At 48.2% G+C, this 26,134-nt stretch overlaps 1 protein-coding gene and 1 pseudogene across 1 annotated transcript; one reads left to right on the top strand and one right to left on the bottom strand.

The window, feature by feature from the left end:
• The first annotated feature begins 3,662 nt into the window (after positions 1-3,662).
• LOC140613442 (large ribosomal subunit protein uL11 pseudogene) lies at positions 3,663-4,179 on the top strand (annotated as a pseudogene).
• Positions 4,180-11,961: 7,782 nt separating this feature from the next.
• Positions 11,962-24,745, bottom strand: SERPING1 (serpin family G member 1). Its single transcript, XM_072790859.1, has 8 exons — positions 24,626-24,745; positions 23,860-23,940; positions 21,838-22,270; positions 19,940-20,074; positions 17,732-17,935; positions 17,401-17,540; positions 13,730-13,949; positions 11,962-12,456 (listed from the first exon to the last, which is right to left on the bottom strand). The coding sequence occupies exons 2-8, from the start codon at positions 23,914-23,916 to the stop codon at positions 12,203-12,205; spliced, it is 1,443 nt and encodes a 480-aa protein (XP_072646960.1). The 5' UTR covers positions 23,917-23,940; positions 24,626-24,745; the 3' UTR covers positions 11,962-12,202.
• Positions 24,746-26,134: the final 1,389 nt, after the last annotated feature.

The following is a 26,134-nucleotide window of genomic DNA, read 5'->3' as shown; positions in this document are numbered from 1 at the left end:
GGTGGCCATGGGATCAAATACATCTCTGGAACTTCCCTTTCCTCCGAGTAAGAAACAAGGAAAACAATACCCATTGAATGGGTTGTGGTATTTTACCAAGGAAATCCCTAGGACAAAGTTGTTACCCAAGAGTGGTGCTTTTTTATTACTATTGTGGTGAAACACATATGACATAACATTTACTCTTTTAATCCATGGTTAGTGCACAGGAGTGTTAATATATGCACACTCTTGTGCAACAGATCTCTAAAACCTTTCCTCTTGCGAGACTGAAACTCCACATCCACTGAACAAGAACCCCCTTCTGTCTCCTCCTGCCACCCCTGCCAACCACGACTCTTTGTTTAAGGGCATGACCACCCTGTGTAACTTATATGTAGAATCATGCATGCGGTATTTGTCCTTTTGTGACCTGCTTCTTTCATTTAGCATAATGTCGTGAAGTCCAAGTTCATATGGTAGCAGGATTTCCTTCTTTTTGAAGGCTGAATTATATTGTGTTGTATGTATACACCACATGTTCTTTATCCACACATTCTTTTAAATATTTTATTTATTTATTCATGAGAGACACACACAGAGAGACAGAGGCAGAGACACAGGCAGAGGGAAAAGCAGGCTCCATGCAAGGAGCCCGACGTGGGACTCAATCCAAGGAGCCCGACGTGGAACTCAATCCCGGGACTCCAGGATCACGTCCTGGGCAGAAGGCAGGTGCTAAACCGCTGAGCCACCCAGGTGTCCCTATCCACACATTCTTCATCCAATGGACATTTAGGTTACTTCCACCTCCTGGCAATTGTAAATGATGCTGGAAGAATAGTGTTTCCTACCTGAAACTAGTTAGTATCAGAAACTAGTTCTTTCTTTTAATTCCCTTGGGGAAGGACGCCTGGGTGGCTTGGTGGTTGAGCGTCTACCTTCAGCTCAGAACCTGATCCCAGGATCTGAGATCAAGTCCCACATTGGGCTTCTTACAGGGAAACTGCTTCTCCCTGTGCCTATGTCTCTGCCTCTCTTTCTGTGTCTCTCGTAAATAAACAAAATCTTTAAAAAAAATACGCTTGGGGGGAGCTTCGTGGTGCATTTGCTTTTTCCGCACTCTAATAATTGTTAGGTTAAACATCTCAGGTGTTTGGATATGAGAATTCTATAGATACTACATATCAATTAGGGGGAAAGGGGATAAAGCTCCCCCCACACCCACCCCGGACAATAACAGAGTACAGATTCTCTTTAGGTGGCCCATCTGACCAGATAAGGAAAGACAATCTATCTGCTGGGCTGTCACAGCGTTTAATCCTTCAGCTAAAATTCCAGACGCCAGATGTTTACGTCCATGAAGGGTGTGGAACCATCACCCCCAGTTCTGACAGATGCAGCCCATCCATGGAGTCCCAGATCCTGCCCCAGGGATCAAAGACAGAGGCGAGGGGCAGCAGTGAGGAAGAAAGACCACCCAAACACAAATGCGTGATTCCCCGGTTGAGAGATACTTGTCAGGGAAAACCCTGGCTGATAATAACCACAAGAAGCTGTGCTTTGCTATTCCTTCCTCTAGTGGTTTCCTGAGAAGCCTCGTTAAATAAGAATAACATCCATGTCATCATTATAAAGTAAAATCTTTGCCCAAGTATAGACATTGTATACTTTGTGGTTTTTTTTAAGACCTTTTTTTTTTTCCTCTTAAATTGAGTGAGCTCCTCTACACCAGCCCAACATGGGGTTTGAACTCAAGACTCCGAAGTCAAGAATCTCATGCTCTACAGACTGAGCCAGCCAGGCTTCCCTGGACATTATATACTTTGAATCAAAGGTGTCTGCTGCACATTTATAGGCATAGATGAGGCCAAAGAAGCACCGTATGAGGCAACTTCCTAAGGAGCTCCCTAGGAGTTGGAGTGAAAAGGCAAATACTCATGCACATGTTACAAATTATACAAGGCAACGTATGCTTGGCACTGTGTTTGGAGGAGGGGTGGTTCTATTAGCCGGGAAGAGCAGAGATCCTTGCTGGGGGTGGGGGTTTGCACTGGATACAGAAGAATGGCAGCATTTATTTTTTAATTTTAATTTTAATTTTTTAAAATTTTTATTTATTTATGATAGGCACACAGTGAGAGAGAGAGAGGCAGAGACACAGGCAGAGGGAGAAGCAGGCTCCATGCACCGGGAGCCCGACGTGGGTTTCGATCCCGGGTCTCCAGGATCACGCCCTGAAATGGCAGCATTTAAATAAGTGGATAGGACTCAGAAATGCACTTGTTGTTGTGTTTTGTTTTAGCTGCTATGGACTGAGCACCAGCTCTGTAGGTGCCAGGCTCCATGCTTGAAGCTGAGGATAATGAGAAAAAGACATGTCTCTGCCTTGAAGGAGGCTTTCAAACTCATTTCAGCAGGGGAGTGGATGTTTCCGGGGAGGACCATGCTGCCCTAGCCCCAGAGACACCTCCAACACACTCAGTCCCCAGGAAGCAGAGCTAGATGACCAGGGGTGGGGGACCCAGGGCTGACAGCCTGGCTCCAACTCTGTGTCCTGAAACCAGCCCAGTCCGGCTGCTGCCACCACACGGACCTGGCCCACAGTGAAGGCATCGCTAGCGGCCCCTCTCATGCCAGCCGGCTCAGTTGCCACTCATTTGCAGCACAGCCCCTATGCCTCAGCCCTGGAGGCTGGTATTTGGGCCTCCCCCTGTGGGACTCCTTCAGACTTTGGTTCTTTTAGCTGATATAGGAGAGAAGATAAGAAAGAAGTGCCACCAGGTCTTCCAAGAGAAAATGCTCAGCAATAAGGGGTTGACTGGGGGAGTCACCTGCATGGAGGTGAGAGAGGAGATGGCAGGAGAAGCCCTGGGATCCTGGGACATGCAAGTAGCAAACTCTGCTTTGAATACTATCTCTAGCCATCCTGGCCGGTGACCCTGAGCAAATTATTTCCTACGGGCTCCTTTCCTGCATTTGCAAACCTGGCCAAACCTGTAGATTTTCAGCAAAATAGTGAAAATGAAGCCCAGTGTGGAGCACACAGTAAAACCCACTTGGAAGAGGGTAGGGCATGGAAGGGCCTGGGGCGGTGTCCCAGGAGCTCTCCCAGAGTTCAGAGAGAAGAGGCAAAAGCCAGCAGCCAGGCCAGGGCATGTCCACAGTCGTGATTCTGGACAGGACCGACGCTACAAGGCCTGTCCTCGGCAGAGCCATTCTACGGTCACTCAAGGAGAAATGGAGTGCAATGGGGGTGGGGGGAGGCGGCTGTGGGGCCAGCCTGTCGGCCCCGAGATGATGGATGGGCCTATTCCACGCCTGGTAATTAGTGCTGACTGGCTCTGAAATTCTTACTGTGGGGGAATGTTCCCTGTGCCTCCGTGTCCCGGAGGCCCTGCTCCAGGATTGGGGCTGGACAGGACTGGGTGTAAAATTTGCCCCACCGCTCCGCTGCACCTTTCCACAGGCTGGTGTGCATGTGTTTCTGTACACAGGTGTGTATGTGAGTGCACGTGCACGTTGGTGACTCTTGTAGCAGCGTATGTGTGTACAAAAGTATGTGTGCATCCATCTGGCTATGAGTGTGCATGTGTGCTAAGCTGCTAGCCAAGAGCAGGGTTAAATATGCAAGGAACTTTCGGCTGCAGGAGACAAAGGAGAAATTGTTCGGGTTATCTCGAATTCAGATTCACCTGACCCCAGCCACCTCCACCATGCTGCCTCAATTGGACCCCGACAAGATCCACATTGCATACCTGAGGTGCTCAGGTGGGGAAGTGAACTCCGAGTCCGACCTAGCCTGGAAGATCAGCCCACTGGGTGTGTCTCCAAAAAAGGTTGGTGATTGGAGATTGGAAGGGTCTGAGGATGGCAGGGGTGCTGACCATTTAAAACAGACAGGCTCAGATTGAAGCGGTGCCTTCTGCCTCTGCCCTGATTATCAAAGTCCTCAAGGAACCACCAAGAGACAGAAAGAAGCAGAAAAACATTAAGTACAATGGAAATACCACTTTTGATGAGATGGTCAACATTGCCTGAGAGATGTGGCACCAATCTTTAGCCTGAGAACTCTCTGGAACCATGTCTCTGGACATCCTGGGGATTGCCCGATCTGTGGGTTGCAATGTTGATGGCCACCACCCTCATGACATCATAGATGACATCAATAGTGGTGCAGTGGTATGCCCAGCTAGTTAAGAACTGCAAAGGAAAATATTTCAATAAAGGATCATTTGAAGACAAAACAAAACAAAACGCAATGAGAAGAATTTGCCAAATGCTAGTCTTTTGTCTGGGTCACTTGAAGCTGACCGTATTTCAAGAAGTCCCTTGGCTGGTGCCTGTTAGTTATCCAGACGGTAGGCAGCCCTTGTCCTGAGGAATAGAACCCCCTGTCCTTAGGGTCAGTGCATCCATGCTTCTATACAGGCTGCCCCTCCCTGAGTAGCCATAGCAGGTCAGGAGAGAAGTTTGGATATACAAAACCCAACTTGTTGTTTTTTTTTTTTTAAGATTTTATTTTATTCATGAGAGACACAGAGACATAGGCAGAGGGAGAAGCAGGCTTCTCGCAGAGAGCCTATTGCAGGACTTGACCCCGGGACCTGAGATCACTACCTGAGCCAAAGACAGACGCTCAACCCCTGAGCCACCCAGACATCCCCAAAACCTAACTTGTGTAAAGGTTTTTCTGAAATGAAGGGATTCATATTTCCTCAACATTTCTTCCTAAGATCCAAAATTAAGTACAGCTCTTGGGATGGATGTGTGTAGTTTGAACCAAGGCTTAGGACAAGGAATACCAGTAAGTTCTCAAAGATGAACTTGGGGGGCATCTGCCTGGTTACATCCATAGAACATACAGCTCTTGATCTCAGGGTCATTAGTTCAATCCCCATGTTGGGCGTGGAGCCTACTTTAAAAAATAACATGATATAAAATCTTTAATAAAAATCAATTAAGTAATTAACATGAAATTACCTTGAGAGAAAGGGAATCTAGGTTACTAAGCACTGGAGTCTACTCTCCACTCCATCATTCATCAACTATGAGACCTTAAAGGAAAAGATACATTGCTTTCTTTCTTTCTTTTTAAAAATGTATTATTATTTTTTTTTAAATTTTTTTTATTTATTTATGATAGTCACAGAGAGAGAGAGGCAGAGACATAGGCAGAGGGAGAAGCAGGCTCCATGCACCGGGAGCCTGACATGGGATTCGATCCCGGGTCTCCAGGATCACGCCCTGGGCCAAAGGCAGGTGCCAAACCGCTGCACCACCCAGGGATCCCTAAAAACTTATTATTATATACGTTAGTAATCTCTACATCCAATATGAGCCTCAAACTCACAACCCCGAGATCAAGACCTACATGATTTTCCAACTAACCCAGCTAGGTGCCCCTTTGAAGATGAATTGCTTTCTAAGACTTTATTTTTCATCTACCAAAAGAGGATATAATGGGTGTAGTGCTATTATATATTATGTAAATTTGAGTTAAGCAAATTTGAAAAACTGCAAATCTCCCTAAATTCTTTATTTTTAAAAGATTTTATTTTTTTAGTAATTTCTACACCCAACATGAGGCTCAAACTCACAACTCCAAGATCAAGAGTTGCATGTTCTACTGACTGAGCCAGCCAGGTGCCCCTATATCTTCCTAAATTTAAAGAAATCACCAAGGGTACATGATTTCAAAATTGGTGAGTTGACTGGGCCTGTGCACTGTTTATAACCATTGCCACACGACAGCATCCCTTGAGCTGGCAAAAGTAAATAATGGCTATTAGTGCTCATATTGTGTGAACTGAGCCATTGTTTATATGCATCATAACTTCTGAGAGTGGTTGCTAATGACTGATGCACTGTTGTTTTAATATTCAGCATTATCATTTAAAATATTTTCTGTATCTTGGAATGATATTTTCTCAGAGTTCATTAAGTGCTGGCATGAGTGCCAAAAAACACAGTCCAAAATCAATAACTTTGTAATGGAAGTTAGATATGATAAAACACTATGAAAAAGCCCAAAGAACTGTCGTGACATGGCAAGCTGTTACTTTAGGAGTGCCTATCTTGTGAAACATTAGAGATTTTAGTGTTTAGTAAATAAAAAATAGCACAAAGGCAAAAAATATTCTGCAATGGTTGAACATTCCTCTCCCCATCCTTTTATAGTGATTCTTCTGGAAAATATAATGTCAAATTACTTGAAGATTTTATTTATTTATTTGAGAGAGAGAGAGAGAGAGAGGGAGAGCGCACACTGGGGGAGCCCCAGGCAGGAGAGGGAGAAGCAGGCTCCCTGCTGAGCAGAGAGTGGAGCCCAATGTGGGGTTGGGTCTCATGACCCTGGGAATGTCAAATTACTTAAGTCTTGAATTATCTGACATCTTCTGTAGCATATCCTTTCTATAAGGTGTGACCTTGCCTCAATGAAATTATGTAATCCATGAAAAATTATTTTCTTTCTTTCTTTTTTTAAAGATTTTATTTATTTATTTATTTATTTATTTATTTATTTATTTATTCATGAGAGACATAGAGAGAGAAAAAGGCAGAGACACAGGCAGAGGGAGAAGCAGGCTCCATGCAGGGAGCCCAATGTGGGACTCTATCCCAGGTCTCCAGGATCCTGCCCTGGGCTGAAGGTGGTGATAAACTGCTGAGCCACTGGGGCTGCCCTATTTTCTTTTTTAAAAGATTTTATTTATTTATTCATCACACACACACACACACACACACACACACACACACACACACAGAAATAGGCAGAGAAAGAAGCAGGCTCCCTGCAGGGAGCCCAATGTGAGACTCAATCCCAGGATCCCAAGATCACATCGTGGGCTGAAGGCAGATGCTTAACTGCTGAGCCGCCCAGGTGTCCCGAAAAATTCTTTTCTTAAAAGGATTTTAAAAATTTATTTATTCATGAGAGATACACAGAGAGAGAGGCAGAGACACAGGCAGAGGGAGAAGCAGGCTCCATGTAGGGAGCCGACATGGGACTCCATCCAGATCTCCAGGATCCCACCCTGGGCTGAAGGCAGCGCTAAACTGCTGGGCCACCGGGCTGCCCGAAAAAATTCTTAATGTGGCACCTCACAACTTGGTAAAACTCAGTGCTGTGGTTGGTGCTGTTGAGGTTATCAGTCTGGTCCTGAGGGTTCTCAGGGACTGGACTGGTTTGGACACAGCATGTGGGCTCAGGTCAGAGTTCTGGAATCCAGGCAGAACCTGAAGGTATTGATCTTTGGGGAATAATGGCTGAATGAGTATAAACTGTACAATTTGCAATAGGAGTTTAAAATCCCCATCTGGGCTGTTAAACATCTGGAACCTCACAGGAAATCAAGTGTCCAAAAGGCTGCGCAGGATGAAGTTTCAACAGTGACACCATGTGGTGACCAGGACTAACTGCAACGGAGCCCTGATGACACTTCAGGGTCTTTTAGAACTTCCATCATTCCATGTGCGGAGAACCGTGCAATTGGGGAAGGAAGGAGGTCATTACACAGAATTTTGGTCTATCCCAGACTAGGACTGCAGGGCAAGGAGAGAGGGCAGGGGTCCTAGATGTGTGTATGTCTGTGTAAGACCTTTCTTTCTTTTTCTTTTCTTTTCTTTTTCTTTTTCTTTTTCTTTTTCTTTTTTTCTTTTTTCTTTTTCTTTTCTTTCTTTCTTTTCTTTCTTTCTTTCTTTCTTTCTTTCTTTCTTTCTTTCTTTTCTTTTCTTCTTTCTTTCTTTTTCTTTCTTTCTTCTTTCTTTCTTTTCTTTCTTTTTCTTTCTTTCTTTCTTTCTTTCTTTCTTTTTCTTTCCTTTCTTTTTCTTTCCTTTTTTTCACGATTTTTTACTATTTATTCGTGAGGGACACAGAAAGAGGCAGAGACACAGGCAGAGGGAGAAATAGGCTCCCTGCAGGGAACCCAATGTGGGACTCAATCCGAAGACCCCAGGATCACGTCTGCCGTCAAAAGCAGACACTCAACCACTGAGCCCCCAGGTGTCCCAACCTCTGTCTTTCTCAAGTGACACATGTACGTGGCAGAGCCAGAACTTACTAAATATACCACAGAGGGAGCAGCAGCAGCAGCAAGAGTAAAACTATATGTAGGTAACTTGAAACTTCACGTAATAAATCATTTCTGATATAGACAAAAATTGTCCTTGATTTTTTTTAAGATTTATTTATTTATTCATGAGAGGAACACACACACACACACACACAGAGAGAGAAAGAGAGAGGCAGAGACACAGGCAGAGGGAGAAGCAGGCTTTTGCAGGGGAGCCCAATGTGGGACTCGATCCTTGGACTCTGGGATCATGACCTGGGCAGAAGACAGGCACTTAACTGCTGAGCTACCCAGGGATCCCCTGTCCCTGATTCTTTAAGGAAAATCTCAGAACAGCAAGGTGCTTGGAAAGTCGCTAATAGTTTCTCTACACCTACAGAGGACCACTACTGTAGATTGGGAAATCGGCCACAGCTCTTCATGCTTCCTTATATCCATGCTCTTCACAGAGTGACTTTGCAGGTCTTTTGAGACATGAAGACTTTTCCTTACACTTTGATTCTGAGCTGGTCTAGGATGAGGCAGGTGTGATGTTGTATTACTTCAGATTCAAGAGACCTTCGTGTCTCTACTGACACTCTTGGACTCACAACCTCTGTGAGTAAGTCCAGACTAGCCTGCTGGTGGATGAGAGACCACATGGAGCAGAGCTGGTCAGCTGAGCCATCTCAGCCAAGATCCAAGACATGTGAAACAGCCTCCATGAGCTTAGCAAAGCCAAGCCTCATCGGGACTTCCAGCTAACCCCCCAGCTGGCATGTAACCAAGGCCACCCTAAAACTCTCAGGCCCACACTGATTCAATGACTCATAAATGTGTATCATTTTAAACAAACAAACCAACCTTAAAAAGTGACAAGAAAAGCCTCAGAACAGAAAATATTTCAATTCTCTCAACTTCCAGATTTGGATTTTCTACTCTTTTCCTGCTACCAACTTCCAAATTTGGATTTCCTATTCTTTTCCTGCTACCAGGTGATGCCTTCATTCAATCATTCAACTGTTTCTTTTGTTTGTTTATTTGTGTGTGTGAATGTTTGGGGGTAAGGCACTTTAATAGGTTTGGTGGGGGCATATAGAGCAGAATATAAGAAAATACAGATCCAGGGGGCTCCTAAGTGGCTCAGTTGGTTGAGTGTCTGACTCTTGGTTTCAGCTCAGGTCATGATCTCTGTGGGCCCTGGGATTGAGCCCTACATCCAGCTCTGTGCTCAGCGGGGAGTCTACCTGAGGTTCTCTCCCTCTGCCCCCCATGCCACTGGCATGTGTGTGTGCACATGCTCTTTCTCTCTAAAATAAATAAATAAATCCTTAAAAAAAAAGAAAAGAAAAGAAAGGACGCCCGGGGGGCTCGGTGGTTGAGCGGCTGCCTTTGGCTCAGGGAGTGATCCCGGGGTCCTGGGATCGAGTTACACATCGGGTTCCTTGCAGGGAGTCTGCTTCTCCCTCTGCCTGTGTCTCTGCCTCTGTGTGTCTCTCATGAATACATAAATAAAATCTTAAAAAAACTTTTTTTTAATCTTAGAAAAAGAAAAAAATTGATTTAAAGTCTAGTTTAGAAAGAAAGGAAGTAAGCCTGGCCAAATAAGCTACCTACTGAATTTAATTCAGACAATGTGGGATCAATTAATAGTTGAGCGACCTTTGGATAGTTACTTAATCTTTCTGGGTTTTAGCTTCCTTATCTCACAAATGAGAGTAATACCTGGCTCTCAGCATGGTGGGGAGGGTCCAAAAAATTGGGAAAGTGCTGGGCCCCTGGGTCAGAATCCACTTTCCACCTCCTGACATTGCTTGTTCATATTTCAGGTGAGTATTGAGCATCGTCTTTAAGTCAGGATCTCCCCAGGGAAAAAGGAATCTTCCTGAATTTCGGAGGTGACTTGGCTTTCAGCAACCCCTCACATACAAGTCAACCCAGACAGGGAACTTGGCATCTCTCCAGTGGCCTGCAATGGACTTTTGCACATTGAAAGGGAAAGGTGCGCAGAGCTCCCCTGGCCATCAGGCCTGTTGTGAAGTGGTGAGCTCTCTGTGCCCAGACAGCTACAAGTCGTCTGAGCGACTCTTGTTTCATTCACAGCCTTGGCTGGGGAGACTGAGCTGTAAGGAAGGCCTCTGCCCTGAGACCGGCTGTCCTGAGGTTTGGCCCCAGGGACCGTCTGCACATAAGGAGCCAGGCCTGACACAGTCTGAGAGCAGGAAACAGGAATAGGAGGTGAACCCAGGGCAGGGGCTAAGCCAGGAACAACCCTCATGTCTTCTTTCTGCCCCTCTAAGAAGTCCGACTCAATCAACAGAGTGTGCAACTTTTGACCTTGGTGTTTTGAGTTTGAGCCCCATGTTCAGTGTAGAGATTACTAAAAAAAATTATAATAAAAAAACTTTTAAAAAATACTTAAAAAATAAAATCTATCTTCCTATTTGTCCCATTAAGCTGTAGATTTTGAAGGTAGGATGTAGGGTCATCTTCACACTTCTGCTGCTTAGCATAGTGCCTGACACATCCGAGGTACTCAGGGAACAAATAAATGAGATATTTAATAAAAGTGGGGATTTTAAGACAGAAGGGCAGAGAGATAGAAGAGGGCAGGCGCTGAACTTCAGTCAGACACATGCTTTCACATCCCAGTTCTGCATTTCCTAACTGCGTGACTTTGAGCCAGACTTCTCCTTTCTGAGTTTTCCGTGGGACGCTGCGGTGGGATTCAAGGTCTGTGAGGCTCCCAGCACGCTGCCCATGGAAGTTCCCAACAAAGTCCTTGACTGCTGTTACTGTCAGAGTCGCAGACAAGGAACGCGGGGACCGTGATAAATGCAGGGCATGGGGCGCCTGGGGAGTTCAGTCGGTTAGGTGTTGGACTCCTGGTTTTGGCTCAGGTCATGATCTCAGGGTTGCGAGATCGAGCCCCCAGTCAGGCTCCATGCTGGACATGGAGCTTCCTTAGGATTCTCTCCTCTCCTCCTGCTGCCCCTCCCCTCTCCCCGACCTCGCAGGTAGCCCCCCCCCCCCCCCCCCCCCCCCCCGCCCCATGATGACCTCATCTGTAACTTTGTAGTGCCTTTCCACTCTAACTCTAGGTCCAGCCAGGTGACGTGCTCTGGCCAATGGGATGATGATATAAATGCAGGGCAGCCCGGGTGGCTCAGCGATTTAGAGCCGCCTTCAGCCCAGGGTGAGATCCTGGAGATGCAGGATCAAGTCCCACCTCGGGCTCCCTGCATGGAGCCTGCTTCTCCCCCTGCCTGTGTCTCTGTCTCTCTCTCTATGTCTCTCATGCATAAATAAATAAAATCTTAAAAATAAAATAAACTTGATGCAAGCCAAGGTGTGGAAAAGACTACTCCTTCCTGAGGCCTTTCCAGAACTCTGCCATTACAGGTAGTGGCTAGAAGGGTGCAGGAGAGACACAGAGGAGAGACACGGTGTCCCCCAGTTGAGGCCAATATAGATCAGTCGTCCCCCGACTATTACAGGTGCATGAGCAAACTCAGGGAAGATCAGCCAGGTGAAACCAGGTCAGCAAGACCACTCAGCCAATCCTGAGACTTCCACGAAATAACACAGGGTTGCTATGTTAAGCCACTGAGTTTGGAGTGACTTGTTCACAGCAATACTAGCTGACACAGGAGCCATGGTAGCCCTTGTTGTATAAAATTGAAAGGTAGATACAAGGGGTGCCTGGGTGGCTCAGATGGTTAAGTGCCTTCAGCTCAGATCATCATCCCAGGGTCCTGGGAGCAAGTCCTGTATTGGGCTCCCTGCTCAGCCAGGAGTCTTTCTCTCCCTCTGCTCCTCCTTCCTGCTCATTTTCTCTCTCTCTCTCTCTCATTTTCTCTCTCTCAAAAAAAAAAAAAAACAAACAAACACATAAAACACCAACAACAAAGGTAAATATGAGAAGAAGTCATGGTCTGTCAAGTTTTATTTGTAGAGGTTGGTTAACTTGAACCAGAGAAAGCTATAAAAAGTGCTTTGGGGAGCAACAGGGAAGGATGATAGAGGAAGGGCCTTCCCCAGACCCCAAGGGAGCCCTTCACATGGACAGCAGGGGACAGCCTGGGGCAGAGGTGGCTGGGGGCGAGTCCAGGCAGGCGGTAGCAGGGCTTGCGTGGTACGGCTTGCATTAGCCTGGTAGCCTAAGGGTCTCAGACCAGGGGGTCGTACACCCGCCCCATGAAGACAGGGAACCTGTGCTGCTGGTCCCAGAGCAGGAAGAGAAAGGGCTGCTGCACTTCAAAGATGACCAAGTTGCGGGCCACAGAAACCGCTGACGCTGCGGCCGCCTCCACCCCGGACTCCGTCAGCTCCAGCATGGTCTGGTGCTGCATCGCAGAAACCTGAAGATCTATGTCTTCGGTCAGCCCACACAGGTTGAGGTCATAAAGAAAGTCAAAGAATTCTAGAGCATAACCAGAGAAAAAAACAGTGAGTCGAAGGCCAGCAGGAGGGGCGCCTGACTAATGGCTCAGTCAGTAGAACACATGACTCTTGATCTCAGGGTTGTGAGCTAGAGCCCCACACTGGGTGGAGAGATTACAGAAAAGAAAGGAACAGAGGAAGGGGGGAGGGAGGGAGGGAGGAAGATCAGCTCGAAAGCCTTAGTTACTGGAGACATTTTTCCTAAATTTTCTGGGTTGGTCCCAAGTCCTACATTTCTCTTTGTCTTCCTCCCTTGCTTGTCACACCATCTATTGGGCCTTCTGGGACAGTTCACAGGATCCTCTATCAGTGGGCCCATCTTCATTCCAATCACCATCTTCTCTGAGGAGGTTGAGAGGCCTTGCCCAATCCCCCCAAAGAACCCTGAAAAATGACATCCTTGTTTCCAAGGACCTTAGAGGGGAGGTAATACATCATAAAGAGGTCACATGTTACCAAATGAGGTCATATACAAGGGTGTGATGTCATATACTAGGAAACAAGTTCACCTATTAGAAGGTCAAGTTCTGTAACAGAAAGTGAAGTGATCTTTCTGGACATGAGGTCAAAGATCAGGAAGTGAGGCCAATGGTTGGGTAATAGAGTCTCGGTTGCCTCCTCTACAGTCAGAAGCCTCCAGGCTCTATTATCCAGATCATTCTTGCATAGTCCCATGGGGTGGCTGAGTGTTATGAAAGGTCCCTACGGAAGAGGTGTCCACGACCCCCCTGGTCACCTGTCCCAGTATCTTTGTTGCAGTGACCCTGGTGGATAGTCGGGTTGGAGACTTGGGTTGATGTTTTGGCTCACTTCTAACTAGCTCAAGGGACCCTGGGTAAGTCAGGTAAACTATGACTTTCCATTTCCTCACTGAACCAATGGGATAATAGCATATGGCCCTCTAACTCACAGGACTGAGGAACAGACTGAGTCCAACTCTAGAGTACAACCCACATTTTAAGGACATCCCCAGGGGGTGCCTGGGGGGGTCAATTGGTTGAGCATCTGCCTTTGGCTCGGGTCATGATCTTCAGGGTCCTGGGATGGAGCCCTGCATCGGGCTCCCTGCTCAGCGGGGAGTCTGCTTCTTGTTCTCCCTCTGCCCATCCCCCATTCTCTGTCTCTTTCTCAAATAAATAAAATCTTAAAAGAAAAAAAATAACAAAAAAAAAAGAAAAAAGAAAAAAGAAAAGGCCCTCCCCCTTACTCCCCACCCAATGGCCTAGGAGCAATCCTGAGCAGCCAAGGCTTACTTAGTTTCTCCATGACTGTCAGCATGTCCTGGTTGCTCTTCACTTTGATGCGAGGCAGCGTCAGGAGAGTGGGCTGGAACTTGGTCATCTCCAGTTTCTTCATGATGGCCTTGAAGACAATGGGGCTGAGAGCCTGCTCCAGGTCTTCGAGATAGTGTTTCGTGCTCTGGGGCACCATGATCACCAAGCTCAGATTGTGAGAGAGCTGCAGCTGCCCTACCTGCAGAACAAGAGATGCACCTTACCCATCTTTCTACTCCAACTCTCCTGGATCCCACACCCTACATCCCAAGGCTCATCTTCAGGCTGCTGCCATACTGCGTGCAATTGCCACAAGCAGCAGCTGGACCTAGGCTCCCAAGCTTTGTGACAAAATGGCAATGCCAACTGGGTGAACAGTGCTGGTCTAACTCTGTGCTAGTGACATGCAGAGGAATGAGTATAGCTTTCTGGTCACACAGGCTGAGGACTACAACTTGACTCTATTGCTGACTAGCCATGTAATATAGACAAGTGATGTGATCTGAGCCCTGCTCCCTTCTCTTCCAGTGTGCAGTGCATAAAGAACGTAATGTGTATAATATACCACCAGAGTTATCAGATGTGTCCTTTTAAAGACTTTTAAAATATTTTAATTTGGGGGGCACCTGGGTGGCTCAGTCAGTTAAGCCTCTGCCTTTTGCTCAGGTCATGATCTAAGGGTCCTGTGATGGAGCCCTGAGTGGGGTTCTCTGCTCATTGGGGAGTCTGTCTCTCCCTCTGCTCCTCCCGCTGCTTGTGCATTCAGGCGCACACTCTCTCTCAAGTAATCTTGAGTAAACTCTCAAGTAATCTCCACACCCAATGTGGGGTTCAAACCCACAATACCAAGATCAAGAGTTGCATGCTCTACTGACCAATCCAGCCAGGTGCCCCGGTCCTTTGAAAGATTTTTGATGAAAAGAAAAAAAAAAAAGACTTTTGATGGCTCTTTACTGATTACAAGATTAAGTAAAAGTCTTAGCATGGCATCTGAGACTGTAGACAAACTGATCCTAGCCTCCCTTTCAGGCCTGCCACTAAAAGGACTTCCAATCGGCAGTCAGACAGTAGTATGACACAAGTACAGGACCCATGCATTTAATATAAAGGGGTTCTCCACCCAGAGTGAATTTGCCCCCAGTGGACATTTGACAGTGTCTAGAGACATTCTGGTTATCACAACTGGAGGAGAGGGGACTCACAGGGCTGCTGGTATCTAGTGGATAGAAGATAGGGATGATGCTAACCCCTACATCATGCCCAGGATAGTCCCCCTGACAAAGAGTTATCTAACCCCTAACTAACGGTAGAGAAACCATAGTGTAATAGGATGTAAAAGACTATCATTAAAATGGCACCACAGTTAGAATTGGGACAGGGATAAGAAGAAACTAGATTGCAAAATTCAACTGGGCAATAAAGAGATTAATGGAAATCAATCATTGTTGGAATATAAAATAATTACCCAAAAGAAAATGGTTGTAAACCAATATTAACTGAAGAACATGGACAAAGAAAGGGTCTCTGTTGGCATAGGCACTGAATAGGGCAGACTCAGTGGGCAGGGTGTACCCTTTAGGTCCTGTGTACAGACGCTGAATCTCTGACCAAAGTATCACCATGCTGTGGTCTTGACTTTTCTTTTCTTTTCTTTTTTTAAGATTTTATTCATTCATTAGAGAGAGAGACAGAGACAGCATGAGCAGGGGGGAGGGGCAGAGGGAGAAGCAGACCCCCACTAAGCTGGGAGCCCAACGTGGGGCTAGATCCCCAGACTCGGAGATCATGACCTGAGCCAAAGGCAGATGCTTAACCATCTGAGCCACTCAGGCGCCCCTGGTCTTGACTTTTCAAACCAGTACCCCTCCTATGCCGGAGTTGGTAAATCTAACCCCCTTAGCTGGGTAAGTGCTCTTAAGTCCCAGAAAGATTTAGAAATTAAATATGGATATGACAAAGTAAACCAACTCCACAGTATTAACATTAGGGTAAATTGAGGGTAATCTGTGCGTCCATTATTCAAAATAGTGCTTGCAATTTTTAAGAGAGTCAGACATACTAGTTTTAGGCTTTGAAGTCAAGAGGTGTAGGATAATTAAATGTGAGAAGGATATTGAGGTGTTGGTGGAAAGCTGATTTGCGCTTCAAATTTAATTTTTATTTCACAGGGGGCTTTCAGCGCTTGGAAGATACAGCCAAACAGGGTTGTAACTCAGCCTTGACGGGTAGCTGACATGCTTGAAAAGAAAATCAAGTATATCAAATTTACACATGCCATTCTGGTTCTGTCAGCCATGAGTGGTTAACTACGTTAGATAGGCAGAGATGGGTGGGTGGAAAGGTGCACAAATAGTCAAGAATGGTCAGAGGTAGCCTCTTCTGTGAAGCCTTCCTGGCCATCCAGAAGTGGGTTGTACCCTTTACCACCCTCCAATGAATTCACTCATCTATTCAGCAAACATATAACGAGCACTTATTATATGTGGCATTGTTCTAGGCCCTGGGGACAGGAAACAGGGCAGGTAAGGTTTCTGGTCCCAAGGAGAAAGACAATATTTCAGAGAGACAAATAATATTGTAATAAAATTAGCAAATGAACCACCTAATTTCAGATAGTGACAGGTACCCTGGATATAATAAACCAGCGCAATGTTTCAGGATGAGGAGGCAGTTCCTTTAAGAAGGGGGAAGTTCTTGCCATTAAGGTGAGCTTTGAACTGATAGCTAGACATGCAGAAGGAATAAGTTACGTGAAAATTTGAGTGAAAAAGAGGGATCCCTGGGTGGTGCAGCGGTTTGGCGCCTGCCTTTGGCCCAGGGCGCGATACTGGAGACCCGGGATCGAGTCCCACGTCAGGCTCCTGGTGCATGGAGCCTGCATGGAGCCTGCTTCTCCTTCTGCCTGTGTCTCTGCCTCTCTCTCTCTATGTGACTATCATAAATAAATAAAAATTAAAAAAAAAAAAAAGAAAATTTGAGTGAAAAAGGGTCAAAGCGGAGGGAAAAGTTAGGGAAAGTTCCCAAGGTGGAAACAAGCCTGGCACTAAGTCACCGGGTATTCTCTCATTGTATTCTATTTCATAAATCTGTGTCTTGCTGTCCTAACAAGGTAGAAATAGCTAGAAATAATTAGAATCTTCTGGGATCCATATATAATCTTCCCTCCTTCCCATCCATTGAAATTCTACTGTTCAATTTTTGCAAAGGTATGTAAGCCGTTTAACACATGCACACCTGTGCACCTACCCCACCTACGCACACGTTTATACCTACCCGGACATGTGTACACCTACATATGCATGCTTTACACAGGCACACATGTACACACAGGACTTACTAAGTCACCAGGAGGTTGTCTCACCACCAGGCTGACGGGAAAGAGATACCTATGAACAGACTCACGTTTTGCCATTCGATGCAGTAGAGACGAAGAAACTTTAGGATCCCGCTTCCCAGCCTAAAATAAACAATGCCTGCCTCGGCCAAGCTACAGAGGGGAAAAGCAGAAAAGACAGGGTAGAAATACAGATGGAAGGAGTGGAAACGATGAATTCATAAGGGTCCGCCCCACATTGATGGGGCCATAGCAGAAAAGACATCGGGACCCACCAGAGCCTCAGAAACAAGAATGGGAAGGACCAAGAACATACCTTGGCCTTCAAAGTTGAGTCAGTGAAATGGGCCACAGGGTATTTCTTGCTGTTCATCATGAACGCTTTTATCACAGAGGATTTGAGGTAAAAGGGCTCCAGAGAGGTTCTTTTTGGATCAAATGTTGTCTTCCACTTGGCTAGAGGGAAGAGGAAGGAGGGTTACTCTAACACAGGCAGGAGAGGATGAAGAGGAGTTAAAGCCCAGTTGGCGAGGGTGGGACGGGCACAATGGGATCCAGCTGTGGAACCTGGGGCTGCATGGGCTTCAAGGCCAGGAAGAGAGAAAGGACACGGGATGGAAAGACCTCTGGGTCCAGGGCTCCCTTACCACTCAGGTAGACAGCATTGAGGAGGACAAGGCGGGTGTCCGAGGGCAGACTTTCCAGCAGTTCTGTGATCTTGTGGTTGGTCTTCTCTGCCACCCAGGTGTTGATCAGCTCCACGTTGACATTGCTGTCATTTCCCAGGACTCTGGGGCTGCTGCCATACAGGCTCTGAGAGGCATTCACAAAGGTGTCCCTTATGGGCAGGTCTGGAGGATGGGGGGCAGGTGGAGAGAGGGAGGCATCAGTCCCCTGAACATCCTCTCCCTTCTAGGGAGGCTTCGGGAGGGAGCATGTTTCCTACTGCTTTGGGCTTGCTGGGGCAAGCATAGCAGGTTGGAGACAGGGCCCAGCCCACTCCTCTTACAGATATGGCAATTGAGGCCCCTAGGAGGACGCCTGCTAGGCCCTGGCTACCTCTCCTTGCCATGCACCTGTGGCTTGGCGAAATAACTAACTTCCATTTGCCAGGGTTTTCCCTTGGTTCTTCCCTTAATTCAGCAGGGAACCCACTCTGCTTCTCGGCTTCGGTGGAAGTTCATGGCAAAACTTCCTGGATTTTGTTCTCCAAAGGTCAAGTCCACTAAAGAAAACAGTGTTTGAAAGAGAAAATTTTTTCCTGGATTAAATAGATAATATTGAATGCAGTTATTTTCTACCAATCTAGCAAGACTGACGATTAAGTTGATGGATAGCAAATAAGTACACATGGTGTTTCTTGAACACCTTCAACAAAGATTTTTCTCATCTTTAAAAAAGAGGGTATTTCTTTCTTTTCTTTTTTTTTTTTTAAGAGAATGGGCTGATAGGTGAGTTTCCTTTCTTTGTTTCTTCTTCTTCTTCCCTGTATTTTCTGTTTTCTACAATGAATGAATATCGTTTTTATAGATTAAAAAAATGGGAAAAAATTTTTTCCCTTTAAAGGAAGGGGACTGGGATCCCTGGGTTGCTCAGTGGTTTGGCACCTGCCATTGGCCTAGGGCGTGATCTTGGGGTCCCAGGATCGAGTCCCGCATCGGGCTCCCTGCATGGAGCCTGCTTCTCCCTCTGCCTGTGTTTCTGCCTCTCTCTGTGTGTCTCTCATGAATAAATAAATAAATAAATAAATAAATAAATAAATAAATCTTAAAAAAAAATAAAGGAAGGGGGCAGACTAGATCTGTCACTCTCAAGGCTTTTTAAGGACCTGAACTATCCTGAAACAGTCACATCTGAAGCCCACAATTAAAAGGGCTCTGGTTGGGGCACCTGGGTGGCTCAGTGGTTGAGCATCTGCCTTCAGCTCAGGTTGTGATCCCGGGGTCCGAGGATTGGGTCCTGCACTGGGTTCCCCGCAGGGAGTCTGCTTCTCCCTGTGCCTGTGTCTCTGTCTCTCTCTGTGTCTCTCATGAATAAATAAATAAAATCTTTAAAGAAATAAAATAAAATGGTTCTTGTTGAGGCTGGGTGAGGGCTCAGAGGCCAGCTGGCTCCATTTGCTTCCCAGAGGAGTGGGAACCCCATACCCCACTCAACCTCCCTGATCCCTCTCCACTCCCACCATGACTCCTGAAGCAGCTCAGCAGAAACCCAGGTCTCTGGGGAAGAAAATTTGAAAATTATGGTATCAAGTCATTTTGGAAGCTTATTCATCTTATTACATATTCAATAATGCAACATTTGTAAATGACCGCAAATTCATAGAACACAAAAGTACAAAAAACTAGATGTCTCAAGACTCCCCTGGCCCAGATGAACATTGTTTCTCTTGAGCTCTCTGGTACTGTCTATGAATAAATGCAGAAGGACATTCTTATTCTAACCAGAGCTAATGAATGGAAATGACTTGCCCAAGGTCTCACCAGGAGACCCATTGTCCAAGGTCTCACCAGGAGGCCCATTGCCCAAGGTCTCACCAGGAGGCCCATTGCCCAAGGTCTCACCAGGAGGCCCATTGCCCAAGGTCTCACCAGGAGGCCCATTGCCCAAGGTCTCACCAGGAGGCCCATTGCCAAAGGTCTCACTAGGAGACCCATTGCCCAAGGTCTCACCAGGAGATCCATCCAGCTCCTGAAGCCAAAGGACATTCCTGCTGAGGCCTTTACCTACTCTGCAGCCCATCCCTAACCTGTAGCTCTAACATTCCCTCTGTCCTCTTTGCCCAGGGTCGAGTCTGCCCCAGAACTCTCTCAGAATGCTGCTCGGCAGCTGCTGCTCTTTCTCGGGGCACTCACCTGGGCTGTGGAAGATCTGAGAGACTGATGTGAAGCCTTTGGATGTGAAGGCCTTCAGGGCCTGGTGGACACAGGCAAAGTCCTCGGGGTAGGAGAGGAGGTTCTCCAGGTTTCTCTTGGTGTTCTCCCCGGCCCCTGCAACAAAGGGCAGAAATAGGGAAAAACTGTAGGATCGAGATGGGGGGCCTGCCATTCAGGACTAGGATTGAGGGACCAGGCTGGAATTTGGGAAGTCGTTTCCTGCTATGGAGGGGATCACAAATCAACAGAGCAGGGATGACTGCTTCTGAAGACCATCCATAGGTCAGAATGAAAGGGGTGGGGCAATTAGGAATCATCACAGTTAGGCTTTTCCAGGGCTTTGAATCCTCTTCTCCACTTTCTACCTAATTTTAACCCCACACAGCACTGAAAGCCCAGTCCAATCACTGCCTATTGCACATGAATGATGATTTGGCTGGTTTGGGTGTATGAAGGTTTAACCTTCTAGGCAGGACACTAGCTCACTTTTAAAAGTAGAAATCAGAGGATCATAAAGAGGAGAGATGTTCAATACCCTTTTCGTTATTCATTATTAAATATTTATTGTGCACATATTCCCTGCAGTAAGAGATAAAATGTATGGAGCACTTACTGGGTTCCAGGCATCACATACTGGCTCCCATATTAGCTCACTGAATCTCCACAATAATCCTTTCACATCAGGGTCATTACTCTCCCTACTCACAGATGAGGAAACTGAAGTTTAAGGGATTAAGCAATCTGGTGCCTGGGTGACTTGGTCTGGGTCTGTTAAGTAAGCATCTGCCTTGGGCTCAGGTCATGATCATGGGGTCCTGGGATCGAGTCCCACGTCGGGCTCCCCTGCCCCACGGGGAGTCTGCTTCTCCCTCTCCCTCTGCCTCTGCCTGCCACTCCTTCTGCTTGTGCACTCTCCCTCCCTCTCTCTCTCTCTCAAGGAAATAAATAAAATCTTATATAAAAAAAGAGAGAGACAGATTAAGTGATCCACTTTACTCAAGACCACAGATTTAGGCAGAAAAGGGAGAGAAGACTCAAGCCATAGATTCTGGGCAATAGGGATCCCTGGGTGGCGCAGCGGTTTGGCGCCTGCCTTTGGCCCCTGCCTTTGGCCCAGGGCGTGATCCTGGAGACCCGGGATCGAATCCCACGTTGGGCTCCCGGTGCATGGAGCCTGCTTCTCCCTCTGCCTGTGTCTCTGCCTCTCTCTCTCTCTGTGTGACTATCATAGATAAATAAAAAAAAAAATAAAAAAAAAAAAGATTCTGGGCAATAAAGAAATCTGCCAAAGCCAATCAACTGAAATGTGTCTCCCAGCGGACATCTGGCAGTTTTGGTTGTCCTAACTGGGGAGTGTACATAGCTGTATACCCCATGGGACTTAACAATATCTCTCGGGAAGGCAAGGGACTAACGTGTTTTGACCTCCCTCTAAGCCAGCCACCAAGCTCTCTGCTTTCTTTTTTAAAGTACAACTATCTCCATTTCTCATGTGAGGACTCAGGCTCAGAGGAGTTGAGTAACCTGCCAATGTCCCACAGCCAGTAAACAGGATTAGCATGATTCTACTCTATGTCTATCGCTCATGGTTTCATTTTCCTTGTTGCCTTACCCTGAGACATGGCTGGGGACTGAGAACCTGTTTTATATATTCCTGCTTAGTCCATGGGGTTTTATAAGCAATAGTGTGTGTTAAATCACTGTTAAATGAAGGAATAAAAAAAAAAAAAAATGAAGGAATAAATGAATGCTCACCCTCCCCCTAGACATAACCCAGTTTTATAGCCTTTCCCCAAGGCACGGCTTTGCAGCCAGATGGGTTGGGGACCCTTACAGGAGGGTCCAACATACAACTTGGAGAGGACTTAGGTTCTTACCAAGCAGGACCTGGGTCAGGAGGCTGGCAATGCTGAATGGAGAAAAGGCCATGTTGGTCTCCACCTTCTTCACTGCTGAGAAGGCATGGTAGAGCTTCAGAGAGAAGGCTATCAAGGCCTCACTCAACTCAGACTCTGCCCAGTGACTCTCCGCGTCAGAGCAGGAAGTGGCAGGCCCTGGGCAGAATGGCTCAGTAGTGGGCTGGGTGGGTTGAACAGTGGACCCGATGAAAGGCTGAGTAGTGGGTTCAAGAGTGGTATTGGCTGTTACGATGGTTGAGCTGATATTCAACAAGGTAGAAGAGTCCACGGTGTGTTGAGTGGATACATTCTTGGTGATCGCTCCCTCCGAGATGTGTCCTTCGCTTCCCCCTTGCCAGCTCTCTGCCATGGAGTTGGGGCTAGTAACATTCAGATCTGAGGAGGCTCTAACCTGTGGTTCAAGAACCTGAGTTTCACTTTTCCTACTATGAGGCACAGCTCCCCCCTCAAACACTCACAGCAGGAAGGGAAGGTGGGGATGTGGAAGATGTCCTGGACCGGAGAATGATTCCTAGGAAAGCCTGGTGGGCAAGAGGCCTGCCTTGGAGTTGCCACCACTACGTCCTCCAGAGGAGGGGCAGTGCAGGAGCTGGTGGTGGTGGAGACAGGATAGTCTCCACAGAGGTAAGGAGCTAGGACTCTGTTATCTCCGAGGAATTGATCCCACAAGGTAAGCTGTTTCCAAAACTTTGGAGCTGAGGGTCAATGGCCGTTTATCCATGTTCTTGCAATTTCTTTAAGTATCTGCCTGTCTTGGTTCACCTGCCAGGCCAGTACAGAGATATTCGAGCTTGTGACCTCTGTGTGAGAAGTGGCTTTTCCGATTGCGGGCTGCAAGCCATCAGCGTTCCAAAAGAAAGGAAGGAAGGGAGCAAGGAAGGAAGGAAGAAAGGAGAGAAAGAGGAAAGAAAGGAAGGGGGGAGGGAGGAAAGAAGGGAGGGAGGAAGAAATAGTACAGACCAGTGGCTCTCAATCAGAGACCACTTTAATCCCTGGGGATTTTGGCAATGTCTGGAGACATTTTTGGTTATCATAGGGCAGGGAAAGGGATGGGGAAATAGGGTGGAGATGGTACTGGCATTCAATGGGTAGGAACCAGGATACTGCAAAATATCCTACAATGTCCCGGCTAGCCCCTCACAACGAATTAGCCAGCCCCAAATGTCTTGGCTTCTGGGTTGAGAAAGCACATATTATCCCATGTCAGGGATCCCTGGGTGGCGCAGCGGTTTAGCGCCTGCCTTTGGCCCAGGGCGCGATCCTGGAGACCCGGGATCGAATCCCACGTCACGCTCCTGGTGCATGGAGCCTGCTTCTCCCTCTGTCTGTGTCTCTGCCTCTCTCTCTCTGTGTGACTATCATTAAAAAAAAAAAAAAATTATCCCATGTCAGTGATAAAAGAAACTGATGCTGAGATATTCAGGAACTGGCCCAGGGCCTCACTGAAGCTGGTGACTCGACTCGTGATTCTAGATCCCCTGCTCAACCCCGCAGAGCCCCTGACTGCCTAGGGCACCCCCGATGCCACCTCCACAGACTCTGTGAACAGACACGCCAAAGCAGGCGCCACCTTCGAGCCTCCCATGCGGCTGGCACCCGCGGCTGCGATGGGCCCCACCCGGACCCAGGGGTGTCTGCTGCCTCTCCTGGCGGTGGGGCAGGAGCAGCCCCGGCCGGTCCTGTGTCTCCAGCACCCCCCCCCCCCCAGCTCAGCCACGAAAACTCCTTGTCTTTGCAGAACACAAAGTACTGCCCATCTCCGGCCCTCTCTAGCCTTCCACCCTACAGACCGGCACCCGCTCAAGGCCACCCCAACTGGCGGGCAGCGGGCGGGGAGGAGAACCCCGCTCGCCCGCGCCTCGCTCTCTCCGGACCCCGGGGCCAGGACCACACTTGCTGGTGCCAAGAGGAGCTCTCCTCGTTCGGCAGGCCCAGAACGGTTCATCTTCAGCTCCTCGCCCCCTCGAAGGGGCCACTCACCCCAGTCAGCAGCAGCAGCAGCAGCGACAGGGTCAGCGGGGTCAGCCTGGAGGCCATCTGGGCGGTGGCGTCGGCCCGGACCTGCGGAGACAGCCAGCGCTGCAGTGCGTGCCGACCCCGGCCCCCCCCCGCCGTCCCCCCAGCCGTCCCCCCAGCCCACCACCCCGGGCCCCCCCTCCCCCTCCTCCCGCCCACCACCCCGGGCGCCCCCGCCCCCTCCTCCCCGCCCGCCACCCCGGGGGCCCCTCCCCCTCCCCCCCCCCGCCCACCACCCCGGGGGCCCCCTCCTCCCGCCCACCACCCCGGGGCCCCCTCCCCCTCCCCCCGCCCACCACCCCGGGCCCGCCCCCATTCCGTTCCAGGCCGCGGTCCCCCGGCGCGAATTCCCGCCCCCCCGCCCCCAGCCACCTTCCCTCAGGCTCCTCCCCCTGTTTTGTTTTCCCCAAACCGCTTCCCTTTCCCGGCACCCGCTGCCCTTCCTTCCCCCTCCCAGCCCAGTCCATCCATCTGTTCCCCCGGAGGGTCCTGCTCCAGCCTAACGAGGCCGCCGCGAGGCAGGGGGAGCAGGGGACGGCCAGGGGGCTGCGCACCGCAGCTCAGGCGACACCCCGGGGAGGGGGCACGGGCGGGGGGGCGCTGAAGTCTACAGTGCGAGCCAGCCAGTGGAGACGTCAGAGATAAAGAGGGGGCAGGAAACGGGGGAGGGAAAGAAGGAGCTGGAGACACCCCACTCCCCAAACCCCCGCCCCCACCCCCGTCACCAAACCTGCTCCAAACTCCTGGTCCCTGGGCAGCTCCAGCGCAGACTGAGTGCAGTCCCACAAGGTCAGGGAGGTGGGGTGCGGGGGGGGGGCCGGTCTTGGCTATTGGCTGGCCCAGGACACTGCCCAGTTACAAATTAAGGATGATTGATCGCTGGTGTGAGTTCCCGTAAACCGGGATGGGACGGACCACTCGGTGGGGCTCTGGGTGCGGGGCCAGAATTCTGCCCCAAGCCCCTTGGGGGCCAGGGGTGGGGAAGCTTGGTCCTGATAAAAGCCGCAGAGACCCAAACTGTGCTCCAGGGTTGACAAGCAACCAGCTTTTTGGGAATCACTCAGCTTATCTCATCCTCAAAGTGACTCTTTGGAAACAGGTCCCATTGTGCCCATTTGAGAGTTAAAATACCCGAGCCTTAGAGCAGTTAAAAGTCTGGCTGGTGATCACCCTCACTTGGAAAACAGCTGGACTCTGAACGAAATCCCCTGAAGTCCTACCGGCCACCTGCTCTCTTCTGTGCTGTGTGGGTGTTCTGCTTCTCCTGTTGGAGACCTGGAACCAGTGGTTTTTCCCTTGTAAAGCAGACAAGGAATTTGAGGCACCCAGCCCAGCAAGCATTACATAAAAAACTAACAGTTGGGGCAGATGCCTTGTGGGGTGTGGAGGGGGAATAGTCGCTGGAACCCAGCAGACGTGGCTTCCAGGTCTGCCTGGCTGGATGGTGACCCCAATTGTTTCCCCCTTTAGCACCTAACTCTCTTCTCAGGGTTGCCAGATAAAATACAGGAAGCCCAGTTAAATTTGAATTTCCGATAAACGACAACAAAAAAATTCTTTGGAAGGATGTCGCATGTAATACTGGAACACACTATAAAATTTTTTTGGTCATTTATCTGAAATTCAAAATTAACTGGGCATTCTGTATCTTCTCTGCTAAATCTGGCTACCCTGCCTCCTTTGCAAAATGAGGAGGTCTTTCATGACTTAATATAGCTCTGAAGTTCTATGCCTATCTCACTACTGGACCGGTCCTGTTTGGAACAGTCAGGAAAGTTGGCTGCTAGCTTCAGAACTATCTTAAGGGACTGACCAAGGACAGAGTGGGAGAAAATTTGTGCGTCTCCTTGGGGGTCATTGGAAAAGATCCATAGAGACTCTGCACCCGCTTTGCAAGGGCTTTGCAAGTGCTCCATTCCTCACGCCCACTTGGAAACCTTCTGAGTCTTGGGAAAGCTCCTTCCCCACAGGGGCATACACAATGCCACTTCCCCATCCCCAGGCCTAAGCTGGGGGCCTGGAAGGCACACTGAGCTTGAGGCTTCTGGGAAATGGGTCAGTCAAACAAAAAGAAGGTGGTGGAAGGCAATCTCATTCATCCTGGTTAATTCTCATGACGTCTATGAAATGGGCACTAATATAAATCTCCTCTTAAAAAAATAGAGAGACTTAAAGAAATTGTTATTTTTATTATTTTTATTTTTTGACTTAAAGAAATTAACTGATATACCCAACACCA

The sequence above is a fragment of the Canis lupus genome, chromosome 21 (assembly GCF_048164855.1).
Source record: "Canis lupus baileyi chromosome 21, mCanLup2.hap1, whole genome shotgun sequence".
NCBI lineage: Eukaryota > Metazoa > Chordata > Mammalia > Carnivora > Canidae > Canis > Canis lupus.
This window is presented reverse-complemented; position numbering and strand designations above follow the sequence as displayed.

Bases quoted from the DNA above. Each gene is read 5' to 3' on its own strand.
- SERPING1 (XM_072790859.1), bottom strand. From the start codon at position 23,916: ATGGCCTCCAGGCTGACCCCGCTGACCCTGTCGCTGCTGCTGCTGCTG. The intron at 17,936-19,939 runs GTGAGTGCCCCG...CCCATCCTCCAG, and splicing joins TCAGATCTTCCACAGCCCAG to ACCTGCCCATAAGGGACACC. The intron at 17,541-17,731 runs GTAAGGGAGCCC...TCTTCCCTCTAG, and splicing joins CAATGCTGTCTACCTGAGTG to CCAAGTGGAAGACAACATTT.